Consider the following 17,429-nt stretch of genomic DNA (forward strand, 5'->3'; position numbering starts at 1 on the left):
GAGGTTAAAAAAAAAAAATTATTATTATTTATAATATTGTAAAACTATGTCTTCGTATTTATTAAATGATCTTCATAGTTAATAATTTTTTTTTAAATTCATATTTATATCACTTTGTAGTTATTTTGTATGTTTTTATAAATTTCTATTTATTTTATTTGTACTCATCGTCACATTTGCAAATTAAAAATGTTTTTTTTTTATTTTTGGAAATCTGGACAGCTATTAGAAAATACAGCGCTACAAATATTCATATATGCATGTTAGATTGTTAACCCCTAACCCCACATCACCTTACATTTGAATTCAGATAAGAATCTTTTTCTAGTAACCCAATCTGAATGCAGTTGGATCCAGCCTATGTTTGTCTGTCTGCCTAATGATGAGTCTGTCAGTCTATATTTCTGTCTCTCCTAGCAAGTAGTACATGTATGAACAACATAAACGAATAATGAAAGGAGGTTGGTTTTCATTTCGATTTATATATGTTTTTTTATATTTATGTTCAAGCACTGATTAAAACAAAATTTACCTATTCCGATCATTTTATTAGTTAATTTTATAGAACCTGTCCATTAAGTAATCTAGAAGGAAAGTTTTATGAATGTAACAAGTGAACGATATTTTTTAAAAAATTATAATGTCTCCTTTTTACGATTTTAAAGTTTTTTATTTGTCATAATTGATTTAATGGTTTATTATTGAAATAATTGAACTAATAAATTATATGCAATGGTTGCCTTTTTGATACTTAAAGAATTTTTGTACAAAAAATTAGGTCAAAAATTATTTATATTTCTATATTAAATGTAACACCTGGTAATATTTTCTTAACTTGATTGCTCATCATTCCATTTTCTTCTTAATGCCTTTTTCAGGTTTTTAGTATTATATTGTTATTATATTTACCTACTTCTATAAAAAGGAATTGAATTTGAATATGTATACTTTAATTTTAAAATGTTGGCATTTTAAATGAATAAAATGGCATTTAAAATTCTGGAGATCAAGAAAATTTAAATGGATCAAAAAAATTAAAAACCGAAAAAGTAATGAGACGAGTGATCGGAAATTGAAGATTAATCAGATTTATTCAAAATAGATAAGCTTAGTAATTGAGACATATCATGATGGGAGAATCGATTAAAAACAAATACACTGCTATAAAAATAAGTGGAAGGAACAAAAGAAAGTTATTCCAGAAAAAAGTAAAACTTACAAACAATCTAAAATAAAACGAACCATCAGGAACTCTTTTTTTCTATTTAACCTCCGAAACCACCGTAAGGTATTACTTCAGAGGATGAATGAGGATATGATTGTAAATGAAGTGTAGTCTTGTAAAGTCTCAGGTCGACCATTCTACCTCACAGAATTCCTGTCCGGGCATGAAGAGCTCGGTGTGTATCTACATCATTTTGGGATAAAGGATTCCTTTACCTTGTCATTTTGGGATAAAGGGATACTGTGGGGAGGAGGACTCCCCTGTACATACATTTTTCGCCTGCCCGAAGTGATTACAAATCAAGAAAAAACTGGACTAAACTGGATCAACACAGGCATTATTATAACACACATACTTGCAGGGCTACAAGAATGGAATTCGGTAGAGAAATGCATAACACAAACCAAAGAAGCAGAGCACAGAGAATGGGTTGCTGATTAGCTGACTTAGAAGACTGGATAAGAGAAGATAGAGCTGAAGAGCGAAGGGGTGAATGACAGCCTTCTGCGAAGCCGCCGTTCGACCACGTTTTCGAGAATGGGCGTCGGTGATGAGGCACAAGGAGTCCTGAACCCCTAAGCTTGAAGGCACCCCCGGGGATGATAAATGTTTAATTTCTGGACCGCCACCGGGAAGGGAGGATCGGTGAGATAGGAGGTTTAGACGGTAGAGTGCAGATACACATACCATTTCTTAATGACGTCTTACGGAACCTATTAGCGAGCCCGACACTCAGTACGTAAATGGTATTCCTCCGACTCACCGAAAAAATAAAAATAAAAAAGTAAGGTCGACCATTCCTGAAATGTGTGGTTAATTGTACCCCATCGACCAAAGAACGCCCGTATCCACGATCTATTATTCAAATCCATATAAAGGTCAAATGCTAGTATTTGGTAGTCTTTACTAGGATTTGAACCTTAGAACTCTCGACTTCGAAATCAGCTGATTTGCGATTACGAGTTCGTCGCTAGACCAACCCGGTAACTTATCAGTAACTCAAAAGTTTAGCTGGCAATACAGGAGAATGGAGACGAATATGATGCAAAGGACCTGTCTCAAGCAGATAATTCTATAATATACAAACCGTTCAGGGCTCGCTTCGTCGCCCGACCGACTGACCACGGGACCCTGCCACCATAGACCTCCGACGTGTTCATTGTCCTCATAGTTGTGAAAATATTGAATATTTTACTGATATTCATTAGTCATTTTATTTTATTATATTTCTGTTACCACGGTGATAAAAATATATTGAAGTAAAAGGATTAATTTCTGTTTCTTTAACAAATATTTTTAACATCTTAACCCCCTTGGGAGTTAGGACCTCGATCTACGGCTTCAAACCTTTCCTGGGATAACAAGAATATATCCTGAAAGTTTAAAAGCATCAGTCAGTGGTCCTTGCGTGATACTGTTACAAATAAACAAAAGACAAATCCGTAAACTATTGCATTTATATAAGATTTGATTAAGTAAGAGTAAAACAAAAAAATGACAGAAAATATGCCTTTAAAACGTCTATATATCTAATGTAGTTATTATTTAAAATTCTTCCAAGAAATTCACACAGAAATAATTTATAACAGGACCACCTTTACAAAATAAAATTGCAATCATGGAATATAATTTATTTTGTATATAGTAAAGCTTTAATGCAGAAATTAATTGTTTTCATAATATAAATAGAATTATGACTGAGAAAATTTTCCTGTTATTAATTATGACTAAAAATTAAAGTGGTAGTATTCAAAAAAAAAAAAATATTTTTATGAAGGATTTGCCCTCCTGTTAACAAATAAAAACTTGTCAGTAGAACACTTGATAATTATACTGATTTACTAATTACAATCAATCTACAACAAGAAAATCTACATAAATTAAAGTAAAAATGAATAATATAAGCTGATAAATTAAAAGAATAATAGTAACAGATAATGCAAAAATGGATTTCAGTCCAACATATACTTTATTAAAAATATAAAGATCATTTAATAAATGGCGTATACAGATTCGCGATCCTACTGGTTAAAATTATCTTGACAGTTAAAGGATAAAAGATAAAAGACTCGAGTCTATCTCCTTGTAGTGTAGGCCTACGTGGGCAGAAGGTGTACAGATATATTTGTAACATTAGTAGTTTATTCATTTAATTAATTATTCCATGTTGAATTGCCGAGTGTAAGTATATTATCTATAATACAAAAAAAATAAGGTGGAGAATAGCATTATGATGAAGAAGGCAGTGCTGAGACATAGTTGATCAAATCGGTATAACAATAAGACAGGTATATTTAATATCTGAACAACGTGTAATGGAAATTAAAATAAACCCTCAGGAAATATAAGATTTAACTTACTATAAAAAAAAATGGACTAAATTACAGTTTATTTTTGTGGGGAAGTTATCTTAATGTCAAATCCTAGTTAAAAAGTTGTTCTCTCATTTACTACATTGAAAAACTCACTCACACGTGCAAATGCCTTATATTTATATAACTATAAGAAACTTTTTTTTTATGTTTACGATTAGATGAATGTAGAACATGTTAACTACAGTATTAGTACTATAAGCTGATGCAGAAACTACCAAATAAATAAAAATTGTGAACCGATAAAATAAAAAACACGAATAAAAATTGTTAACATACATTTTCTTTCCTCTTAAATTATTGTGTTACTCTGCTTCCTTCGAATTTATTTAAACAAAATTTCTAAATTACTAATTTTTCACACTTTTTTTTCTCTTCCTAATAAAATATAATTTCTCCCCCTCCCACACGGAAGATACTGGAAAGAGTTTTCTTATAAGAGTTGTTTCAAATTATTTCTTAATTGATTCCTGATACCCTCCTTAATCAATTAAATTGACACACATACACACACACACACACACACACATATATATATATATATGTATATACCTTATTATGTTCCACAAAAAAGTATACGCTTTTGTAACATCATTTGCCCATTCCCGCACCGATTCTATTGAAACTTTACAAACCTTTTAACAAAAGTTCTAAAAATGTTATGTGAAAATTTCAACCTTCTAGGATTTATAGAAACAAAATGGCGTCTTTCATATTATAACATCAATTTCAGATATATCATAATTTTTATTCATTACAGAATACAGATGATAATTGGAAGTAGTTAGTTTTTGTTTAATAAAAATAATTTTAAAAATTTCAAATTTTCTGCATATCGTTTAATTTGGACAAATAATTTTCCTTTAAATCTTCCAAAATTTATAATTTCTTTTATAATAATTTTTTCTTTAATATATTCATTTTCAATGAACCTATGATACTCTATCCATTCAGTAAAACGGACCTCCAGTTTCATGAAATATACAGCATGTATAAAATAGAATGTCCCGATTTCAAAACCATTAACCTGTGCAACTACTCGCGATGAGCGAATGAAATTTGCACCAGTTAAAAGTGCGTGTCCTAAAGTTTCAAATACCGTCCACTATATTGCAATAGTAGGGCTTAAACGTACAGTAAGTCGTAAACATGGTGTCTGTGCAATATAATGCGTTCTGTGTTCTATGATTTAGCAAGGCAGAGTCCGTAGTAACGTTTCAAAGCGTTTCAGGAACGATCCACCGTCGGCTAAGAATAATCGTCTCTGGTATAAACAATTTGAAGAATCAGGGTGTTTATGTAAAGGGAAGAATTCAGGGCGACCACACACTTCAGAGGAAAATGTACAACAGATTCAAAAGACTTTTCAGTGAACCCTGGAAAGATTTTCTTTATTATATTCTCGTATTTATTGAAAACAAATGCTGAGAATGAAATCGCTCAAAACTTAAGATGTGAAATATTAAGCTACCAACAAAAATAATAATTTTCTTTATTTTCTCCGAATTACTTATAATATAAGTGAGAAAATACCGTAAAATAAAAAAGTAATAATAATATTCAACAAAATTACAGTAAATTTATATAACTTCTCAGGTTTTATGAAGCTAATTTTTAATCATAATTTATTTTTTTAAAACACTTATTTCTTGAACGAAATTGTCTTTTTAGATTCCAAACGGTTATATAGGAAACTAAATGAAAGATAAAACAAATGAAAGAATTAATCTCATTCCTAGAGATATCACAGCCATTCCTAAAAATAACTAGCATCACATACAGGTTTATAAAATAATAAGTAAAATATTTTCTCCTTGTCTTCATCTTTTGAGCGAAATATATTTGGCGCGCTGTGCGTACCTGAACATTGAAAGACAGGTAGGTAATAATCCCTCTTCAGACCAACACTATCACTTTTCTATCCACAAGTACCGGAATTCGATTAAATAGTACATGTTACCATATGCGATTAAATTTAATGATAAACATCTCCGATATTTTATTACCAGACTTTCATAAAATTTACATCAAAATTTAAATAGTAAAGCAAGGGTTATTATGAATGTTGCTTGTATCCAGTGCTGGATGTCTAAGCGATTAAATACAAAATTAAAATTATTATACATATATTAAGAAAGAAGTGGTGTCCATTTTTACTTCCTTGTACGAACTAAAGGAAGTACTATGTTCGCAAAAAGTTTTGGTTTTCAGATTTCAACGGAAATATCCATTTTGACAATCCCTGAATCCATTTAGACTAGTTTCGGCGTAACGTTTGTACGTACGTATGTGTCTCGCATAACTCAAAAACGATTAGCCATAAGATGTTGAAATTTTGGATTTAGGACTGTTGTGACATCTAGTTGTGCACCTCTCCTTTTTATTGCAATCGACTGAACCAAAAATGTCCAAATAAGCCCAAAATCCAAAAACGTTTGGATTTTGGGCTTTTTCTTAACTGTAATATACTAAATTGTAATAATTCTTAACTGAAATTTACTTAACAGTAATAAGCTGTCATTGAGAGCTTTTCAATGATATTTCATAAGTGGTACTTATTTTCATTGGTTCCAGAGTTATTGCCAAATAAAATTATAATTAATGAAATGTTTGGATCTTACTAGTGGAAGGCACATTAGTTCGAATTTGACTTCATCTCCTTTTCTATATTATTATCTTTTTTAATATAAATATATTGATTTATAAATAATTATTAACCTCCCATTGTAAAAAAAATTACAGTAAATAATAATTCACTAATAACAAAAAAAATTAAAACATATGTATATGTAATTTAATAGGAGGTATACAAGGAAGTCATGTGATGTCCACATAAGATTTTTTTGGTATTTTTAATACTAGGTCTTTCATCCGGTGGTCCCGAGTTCGAATCCCGATGAATCATGGCATTTTTCATACGCTATAAAATTCCATTTCCATACCCCTCGCAAAAGCTTCTTGCTTATGTGATGATATCAAGCAAAAAAAAAAAAAAAAATTAAAATTAATTCTGTAATTCTGATCTCAGTTAAAATAAATAAACTTTGTATATTTTATTAAAATTGATTCAGTAATTGTTGCGAAATTCATGAACAAACAAATAAATATTAATCAAGATAATGAGATAATATTATTTCCTTTTACATAAATAAAATGGTATTGTAAGAAGTATTATGTGCAATATACAAACAAAACTATATATATATATATATATATATATATATATATAAATAGATAGATACACGAGAGTGTATTTATCAACCGACATTATACCGGATAGGTTAAATATAAAGGCAGAGGAAGGGATAAACCCTCATCTCATCCGTATTGCTATAATATATTTACAATTGTCAACTTTATTTTTTCCCGTCACGGTTTGAATTCGATCAGTGACAACGCTACTGTTCCAGTCCATCTAACGATCGACTGTCAATCAGACAAGTTCACTTTCAAAGATGGTTTCCAAGCAAGGTTACATAGCTATATAGTTTGTTATATCAATAATCTCACACTTTAGAAGGCAGACTTTTGTATTTATATTCTTAGTATAAATTTAAACAAAAACAGTCGCTTTCTTGTTATCCGGTGTCAACTTTAAAAAAAAATTAATAAAAGATAAGGTTAAATTAAATAAAACTAATGATGTAGAGGTAGTCCAGATATTATTTGTGATTCTGGAACATTAATCAAACCAACTCTATCAAAAATTTATTTAATTTTTATTTTTGAAATTAATAACCTGTTTATTATAACAATAAAGTTTTCATAATTCGTCACTTTCTGGGCCATAGAAGAGTCAAAATGAGGAATTATGGCATTTAAACGTAATATATTCTTTTAATATCTTTCTTAAACAAGAGATAAATATAAAAATTAAAAAACACGACTGCCTAAATAAAAGCATTGCTGAACAAACATTAGTTTTTAATACAGGATAATTAAAGAGGGTGCGGGTGACAATTTTGTATATAGTATCTTGGAGTTCGTTAGAACTTCGTCGGTAAGAGGCGACGAAGTCAACGAACTATGTTTACAGTTCTAAACATGACCTTACACAACAGTGAAATGAAAATGGTAAAAAAATAAAACAAGCGGAAAAATATTATATTTCAGTTCAATTAGATCTCTAATAAAGAATACTTTTAAAAAATACCTCGAATTTTGTTAGACAGCGTTTTTTCCATTTGATGAACTGCGGGACTCGAATATGTCATTTTATTCATTTTTTTAATGTACCTTTACGAATCGCGCAGCTAGATAGCAATACTTGATAGTACTAAGAAGCGTTTAAAAACTTGATAATGTATTTGAAATAAAAAAATTTAAAAGAAAATATACTACAGCTTTTTTTAATAGTAAATGCTGTTATGTAAATGAAAGTACTGAAGATGAAACAATTTGTTTAATTCCCATCACTTCTTTTACAAAAATAAAAGTATTAGTTTACAAGAGATTATACTAGTTTTATTAAAAAAGGAATAAATAAAACAGAAATAAATTCGATTTTACCAATCGAATTTAATGATAAAAATCGAGGCTTATACTTACAAAGTAATAAGTACAATATTACATCACGGATTTTCGATTCGTAAAGGTCACTACACTACTTTTATTAAAAAAGGGAAAAGTATGGTATGAAATGAATGATATGACTATCAACAAAAAAAAATTGGCCGTGAAATTCAATTTGTTTGTTCTAAGGCAATAAATTTTAATAATAAATCCAAAAGATAACAATCAGTAATTCATTAAAAAATAAATAAAATAAAGAATAATCTAACAAAACGCAGTGATATCCAAAAAAATTGCAGTGAAATTATAAACCCCACTGTAAAAGTCTCGCAGATATCTTTCTTCCGTCAAAAAAACAAAAATTTCTGTAATATAAATAAAACTGTTTTTAACAAAACAATACTGAATCCAAGAAAGGTAAGATACTACATTTCTATTATCAAAATCTTTTATTCATTTCTAATTTTCTTTAAAAAAGTTAAATATATGTAATAGACAATAGACATACAATAATAGATAATAAACAGTTTTTAATCGTTCCATATGATGACAACCTTCAAAATTTTTCTTAATATAATTGAATTCGTAAATTTGTTTTTTTTACTGACTTTTCGAAGAAAGTACGGTATTAGTTTCAGTCGCGTGGTGATAGGGGAGAGGAATTGAATTTTTTTTGAGTTTTGATGTATGAGGAGTATGAAAATACCACTGACTTAAAATATAATTTCCTTATATGTATAGGCCTATATATAATAAAATCTGTGGCCCGAAAATCTCCAAAACTACTCAATCAATTTCACTGAAATTTATATATGCTGTAGTAGTGTATCTCAATTTGTTCATAATAAATGTTGATGAAAATTCGTTGAGTCGTTCTTCAATTACACTGAAATTTAAATCGAAAAAATTTGAGCGGCGCAAGTTAGAACCGTAGTTATTTATGATACTGCAAGTTGGAACGTAGAGGTTTCTTTATCTGCGTTATTTATTGTTAGTAATATTGAACCAAATTAAAAAGATATTAAGACCAAATTAAATTAACAAAAAATCGGTTTTGCGCAGAAGTACGCAAGATTTTTTTTTTTTGTTTTTCTTACTACCCGACGTAATTATGGAGTATCTCAACTATTTCCTTTTATGTTACATTAATTTTCTTAAATAATTTATATTATTTATCGCCAATAATTGTGTAATACGTTTAAATTAAATCAAAAAATTTTGTTCGCTTTATATTTCATATCAGGTGTCAACAATATCTTTCTAGTCAATTTTGTTAGGTATAAGATAATAAATATTTTTAAAGGCCGGGTATAAATTTAATTTTGAGAAAAATAATTGTTTTCTATAAACATGAATGATTTCAAAAATAGATGACTTCATTTAATAAAATGTTATATTAGCCTGTGCTAATAACATTGATAACATTTTACCAATAATAAACTATTAAATATGTAAATAATATTTATCGGAATTATTTTTCTATAAACAACAAGATAATTCCAAAACTTTTTTCTGTTGGAGTCCGATTTAGGGTTCCTTATCATAAAGTTTATAAACATAAGCAGGCATTAGGGCGCGTCCCCGGGTATCCAGTACGGGAGCAGTTGATTATATATGATCATTAGCTCCAAACAGATATGTTTTAAATAAATATTCGTTAACAGGTAGTATCAGAGGCGTGGCAGGATATTATCAATAGGGATGAACATGTATTTATAAAGTGCCGGAGCTGAAAAGAACACTGTGTCAGAGCTAGTATCAGGAGCCAATAAATTTGCCGATAGATCCCTTACGCGCAGTGTCGGAAGACTAATCAAAGCAACAAAAGTGCACAGAAATGTAACTGGAGGAAGGAAACGTGAAACCATCTCTATTATTTCCCAAGAGAATCACTTCTTAATGGCAGAATTCAAAGATTTGATACATACAGTAAGACATCGGCTGGAAATGAGCACGTGGTCCTGAAAATTCATCAGTGAATGAAGAAGAAAAAATAATTAAAGAAATGAGTCTAAGAAATATCCAAACGAATACAAATAAAGTTTAAGACACCGATGGATGTAGGTATAGACACAAAGGTTTAAAGTATTTTATAACAAAGCCATATGTAGAAGGTAGAAACTATTGAGGACATACAGTGGAATTTTTAAAACATATAAATGAAAATATAAGCTGTAGAAAATATTTTAAAGTTAAATGATTACTTTAGAACCTGGAGGAATGAAGAATAGTTTTAAACTAATCAAATGACTGGTGACATGATAAAAAAAAACTAAAAAATCAGAGTTTCTTATTTGGATGGATAATAAATTAAAAATAGATTTTTGTAATTATTATTTATAATCTTAATAATTAATATTACTTAGTAATTACTTTTTTTAATGGAAAAATGCAGATGATTTTAACAACAGAATCAAAACAATAGTCTATGGAATGGATGCACTTAACATTTCCCAAGAAAGTGAAGTTCAAATAAAACAACCTAAGCTTGGAAAATCGTGTGAACTATATTTTGATATTGACAGGGGCCGTTGTCAATTGATTTTTTACCTTGAGGTGATATGATTAATGCCGAGACACATTCTGAGACCTTGACTAAACTGCACAATCCAAAATAGAAGGCATGACATTCTCGATACTGGAATCGCGCTGCTTCAAGACAATGCTTAGCCACACACGGCTCTTCGCACCGGAAATCTCATCGCGTCATTTGACTGGGAACAAATTGATCAAATTATACGTTGGGTATAACCCTGACCTGATGCCTACTGACTACCACTTATTGCTGGTTTTAAAACGGCACCTCGGTAGTCAGCGCTCCAACGACGATGATAACATCAAAAGAGCACTTCAGAAATAAGTATTTTCTCAAGCGGAAGATCTCTATGAAGTTGGAATGTAGAAGCTGATCTATAACACGATACAAGTATCTTAATGTAGGCGTAAATTATGTTGAATTTTAGATTAAGATCCAGGCTTTCAAGTGAATATAATTTAAAAAAAAAAAATTTGCTAGTTATTTCTTGTATCAAATCGGTACTTACTTAAACAAACATGTCTCGTGTATTACCATCATGGAAAAATTTACAAAATTAAAAAATAAATCACTTTTTTCAAATTTAAAAAAGTTTTTTATAGGGACGGAGTTACTCGGTATTTATTTAATGTAAAAGTTTACAATAATGATCCATTAAAATATATATATATATATAAAGTTTTTTTTAGATTTTCCTAAGTGACTTACAGATTTTTTCCCTTTCAAATACGATTAAGGTGCAGTTTTAAACAAATTTTACTTTAATTTTACGTTTAAATAAAAATTTACATCATCTTACACAATTTTTTTTTTTTTATTGTAAACATTATTATCTATATTTACTCTTTACTTCTATTCCTTCACCTACTGAGTAAATAACAATATATATAAATAAAGCGTTGTTCTCCTAGAAAGAGATACTTTTTTTATAGATTATTTGTTCCTGTTTTTTCTTGTTAAAACATCTGAGATACAAGTTAATATTTCTTTTCTCTGAGATTAATAGTTTTTTAAAATAACTACTTCCTGATCTAGCCAGAAGATGACAGTAAATAGTGACCTGAATATCACTTTCATTTCTGTAATATTTGCATGATAAGATGTAATCATATATCGATTCTGTATCAAAACGGATCAAGTTTTGTTATTAGGTCTGTTATAGATGTTATTAGACTTGAAAATATAATTTTCGTGAATAATTTTCATATTAGACTGCCTCCAATCTCACTATAACTGCGATAACCAGCATTGCTTCTTCATTCTTTTCTAAATAAATTAACCGCTAAATGTCTTATTACATAACATTTTTTTAATTTAATTTAGTTTATCAGAGATTTTATTTCCCGATTTCGTCTTTTCTTAAAAGTCATCACATACTGTAAAACATTTTTTTTTTAAGCAATTAAAATTTATAACAATAATATATCTGCTGGTTTTATTCGGATTTCAAAACTAGGCGTAGATATCGGTTTTCTTTGGAGGTTGGGTTTCAATTAACCACACGTCTCAGGAGTAGTCGACCAGAGTTTGTTCAAGACTACAAATTTACCGGTACAGTTACATTACACTGATAAGTCCCTAATGACTTTAATTATTGATGTGGCTGTAAAAAAAGAAAAAAACATATCAGTCATACTTTTCTGTGATTTTATTTATTTCAATATGTTATTTTTCAATAGAAAAATTTATAGTTACATTAAATAATTATTAAAAACTGGTAAATTCTTTTAAGTTATGAAATATAAGTAAAAATAAAGTAAATTAAAAATATGTAGAATTTTATTTCACTAATCTAAATTAAAGAATTTTTTTATATACAATATTTATCAGTAAATTTGTACATTAAATATTTAATCTACGTTTAAGAGAAAGTATTTTCTTAAACAAGCTAATAATATTACTAAAACTTTCCTTAAGGCTACATCCTACATAAAATAATTGTCATATCGCGTGTATATAAGTCGGTAACGAATCGCATTTATTTACAATAAAACTGGAATATTGCCGATAGAAAGCTTAACAATTTGTTTTTAATAAGTATTATAAGTAAAAAGAAAGGAAAGCTATGAAATATAACATTAATTTTTATGTTTTCTAGTTATTCACATGAAAAAAGCCTATCTATAGTACTGTTAATAAGGAAGTATAACCTAACTAACGGGTGAGTGAAAAAATTAAGCTTAAATTTCTTTTTTCTTTTAATAACCAAGGAGTAGGAAGGTCATATTTCCAAAAGAGTTGTATTGATTTCATAAAATAATTAGCAGGAGCGATATAAATGCCGAATAGCACGGGAGAAATGAGCCTTCAGTCAGAAATATAATTTATTTACATCAAAAATTAAATTAAACGCCAGGAAAACATTTTTGAAAGTATATACAGTATTTGGAGCGTAGCTTTATACGGTAGTGAAACTAGGACGATCGGAGTACCAGAGAAGAAAAGATTAGAAACTTTTGAAATGTGGTCCTATAGGAGAATGTTAAAAATCAGATGGGTGGATAAAGTGACAAATGAAGAGGTGTTGCGGCAAATTGATGAACAAAGAAGCATTTGGAAAAATATAGCTAAAAGAAGAGGCAGAGTTATAGGCCACATATTAAGGCATCCTGGAATAGTCGCCTTAATATTAGAGGGACAGGTAGATGAGAAAAATTGTGCAGGCAGGCAACGTTTGGAATATGTAAAACAAATTTTTAGGGTTGTAGGATGTAGGAGGTATACCGAAATGAAACGACTGGTACTAGATAGGGAATCTTAGAGAGCTGCATCAAACTAGTCAAATAACTGAAGACAAAAAAAAATAAAAATAAAAAAAGCAACCGAATTGCCATCTGATAGAACTATTTTCAATTTTTTTTTTTCAAAGATTTTAGAAGCCAAAAAGAGACCGTTTTTTTAGGTATAATGTTATATCACCAAAGTTTTGAAAATTATGTTGATAGAGTATGAAATGAACAGGTTTTATAATACGAATTGAAAAAGAGAAAACATTGTGGCAATCGTTCTTTCTCATTCTCATTCTTTCTCTTATAAAAAAAAAGACGTGGCTTGTGAACCAATATTGTTATTAAGGATTCAAAATTACTAAATTTGGTGCAATTGATAATCCAAAAACCAAAATCAAATCACCTAACCAAAAACTAAGAAAATTATAAAATATGTACATATTTATTTTATTTAAAATAGATTTTTTAAGTTTTAGAGTAGCCTTTTATGATGATTGTTGAAAACTTCCACCGACTGTCTCGAGGTTAGCTTTCATTTTTCCGGTCGTATTTGTTGATTCCTTTTTTCATAAATTAGCTTTAATAATTTAATTTTTTTTCTAAACCATTTAAATTATATTAGGGTGATAATTATTATTATACATAGTTGTTTTTTTTCAAAAGCTTCTAAAAAAAAGATTTGGTAATATAAGATTAGTCGATCTGGAAAGCACAATCCCTTTGAATTTAGTCGGTCATCAAAAATATCACGGTTTCAACAACTGTAAATGTTTCGTAACATTTTTTTATTACTAGAAATATATCTATATTTAAGTTCTTGTAGAGAAATAGAAAATTATTTATATTGCTTTGCCAATAAACTTTATTTACAATACTGTCAAAAAAGATCAATTTAATAGATTTCTTAATATATTTTTTAGAGCGCAAATAAAAAAACAGACGGTACAAGCGAATAACATGTAAATTTCATGCAAAAAAAAAATTACAAAGAAATTCTTTAAAATATTTGTGTGGGAGTATAGTATTTTATAGAAGTAGACAACAGGGATAAAAAAGTCTTTGAAATGAGGTTTACCAGAGGATTTTAAAAATGACCTGGCTTGATCGAATTTGAAATAAAAAATATTAAAAAGAAATTAAAATAATTTTTATAACGGTGATTGAGACGTTAAATTTACTGATTATTAGGAATTATATTCAACACAAAAGCTTAAATGAACGTTGTAAATGGGAATGTGATAGTGGAATTTTGTTGCCTACGAAAAATTTCATGCCTATCCGGGATTACTCTTGATATTTAAAAATCTTTTAACTATTTTTTGTTATTTTTAATTTTCATCTATACAATCTGCCGAAGCAGATATTTCTGTGAAACGTTAAGCGTACAAAAAAAGACAAACATAATGATGCAGTAAGTGGAAATATTAATTTTTTATTAATAGATTTCATATAATAAATAAATAATGTCATATAATGACAAATTATTATAAATAATATTTTATAATAATTTTTAGTCCACCGGGCAAATCTACCGGTTAATTTTTGGTCGTAAATCAGTTGTTTAACAGTTGATTTTCAAAATCAAAGGTTTTGAGGATCAAATCCTAGTAAAATTTGGTTTTTTTTATACAGATTTGAATACAAAACAGTGAATACCGGTGTACTTTGATAGTTGGGGTTCAGTTAATCACACGACTCAGTGATAGTCGACCTGAGCCTGTACAATATTACACCTCATTTACATATCTTACATCCTCCTTTCATTGGGCAGTATGGGGAGTTGCTATTGTTAACCAGTTGATTGCATTAAACACATTAGAAAACCAATAAATAAATTTTAGTGCGGTTTATAATCATAATATGCAAAAATTGTTTTTTTTTTTTTTGTTTTTTTCACAATTTTCTGGTAAAAATCTTATCTTTTGAATATAATTTATCGATTTTATTTTTTTTTAAATATTACATCTGAGAAAATTAATATTTTTCCCGTGAATTATTTCTTTTAATTCTGAATTAGTTTAATTTTTTCTAGCTATAAAATCTTCAAAAAATGTTAGTTTTTTTACACATCACTTTTAGTGAAGAGGATTTAAGTAAGAAGGAGGAAAAATAACTTACTTTTTTTTGGTTTTTTATAAGATAATAGAGAGAGAAATTCTTTTTGAACATTTATTTTAAGTTAAATTATTAATTTCATTTAATATTATTAAATATTTGAATACTTAATTTTAAAAATTGTATCAATTATCTTACTATAATAGGATAAATCATTGTAGAATGATTTGTAATTGAATTCATACAAATCAATACAAACAATCATTACAACACATTCTCAATTTTATTTTTAAATTTATCCCGTTCATTAGTAAAAGGAATATTCTCTATAATGAGAAAAAATAAAATGAAAATAAAACATACAAAAATAAAATCAAATGTTTTTTGGCTAATTACGTAATATTATTTAATTCAGATTTTTTTTTTATGAGAGAACGGGCATTAACAGCTATGGTCATCAGCCCGGTGGAAATGGATAGCGTATGAAAAATGACATGCCTGAGCGGGATTCGAACCTGGGATCTCCGCACGAAATGCCGAGACTACCCATTCAGCCACGGAGGTCGGGTAATTCAAAATTACTGTTTCTTATATTGACAAACAATAAAATTATTAATTATACTGCAACTGGACCAATCTAGCTTCGTAAAGATCTATAAAAACCATTGAAAGTCAACCATTTTTCAACATAGAGATCTGTTTAAAAAGATTTTTTGATGGTATAGTTAACATACGAGTTCATTAGTAACGAAAGTAAAAGTTCATAATTTTAAAGAAAAATTAATTATAATACAAATTAACATCATCAATTAGAAAAATATTACATTAGTATTATTAATATAAAAAATTTAGTTCGACAATTACTGAAGAAAATACAAACAATAATAAGAAGAAGAAGCCGACGATGATAACAAAGAAGAAAAAGAAAAATAATTATTATTATCATTACAATTTTGCATTAAAGTATAGTAACATGTGCTAGCGAAGTTCAATTACAAACACCAGCTGCGAGCTGAAAACAGCCGTGCAGAGCTTGTATAAGCCAACCAGAGTTTATTTTATTTATTGTAACACCATGCCAACCGTTGTTATACTCATTTCAATCAATCAAATCGGACACCGTACTCTGAAAGGTTCTTCAAGAAATCTTTAAATAACCATGATCCATTATATTTTCTAGACGGCAACTGAATCGTTCTACCATGCAAATTTCTAGAACTACATTTTAAATAGTAAAACAACAACATTAATATTATGAAATTTCTTTGTTCTCTTCATTTACTCATACATTATTAAATTTAAATTAACAGGTATTTACATGCATATTTATGAAAAATAGTGTAAAATTTATAATTACCTTACAGAATATAACGACTAAATTTTTTTTCAAAAAGAACGATGTTTATATAAAACCAAAACCTATCATTAATATACATACTTTTCTTTTTTATATAAGATGTTACTTGATACAACAACAAAGTAAAAAAATAGATGATTATATTTAGCCATAAATAATGAAGATTTTAACACCATTTAAATTGAAATGACTTTACTACACATAATTACTATATTATATATATATATATATATATATATATAGGTTATTGAGCAGGAAATAAATAGAAAAATAAAATCATTGGTAAGAATAATAGTTGCTATGGAGATGTGCTTTAATAGTTAAAACCGATTGGCTGGCGACAAAATCAGTTTTTCTATACCTATTGCCGTTCCACCAATTATTATGCACTTCAAGATCCAACCAACCCAGTATTGTTATTTAGCAGTAATATTATAAAAGGTATAAATTTTGGAAAAGCTTTATTTATTTTTTAATTTATATAATAAAAAATTCATTAGATTAAAATTTAATTTTTTTTTCCTTCCATTCATTTTTTTTTGTAATTGTTAAATTTAACGATTTGCCGTGATACATATAATGAATATTCGTATAAAAAAAAGCAATTAAAATAAATTATCAACCTTTATTTTAAAAATATTTC

General features: G+C 28.4%; 1 protein-coding gene across 1 annotated transcript in view; it reads right to left on the reverse strand.

The window, feature by feature from the left end:
* The window catches only part of LOC142317601 (homeobox protein EMX2-like), a 41,732-nt gene extending 41,187 nt beyond the window's left edge, over positions 1–545 (reverse strand). The window contains exon 1 of the mRNA XM_075354157.1: positions 533–545. Within this exon, the coding sequence (XP_075210272.1) occupies positions 533–545 (13 nt within the window). The remainder of the gene's footprint in view (positions 1–532) is intronic.
* Positions 546–17,429: the final 16,884 nt, after the last annotated feature.

Source organism: Lycorma delicatula, chromosome 1 (genome assembly GCF_047948215.1).
Source record: "Lycorma delicatula isolate Av1 chromosome 1, ASM4794821v1, whole genome shotgun sequence".
Taxonomy (NCBI): Eukaryota; Metazoa; Arthropoda; class Insecta; order Hemiptera; family Fulgoridae; genus Lycorma; species Lycorma delicatula.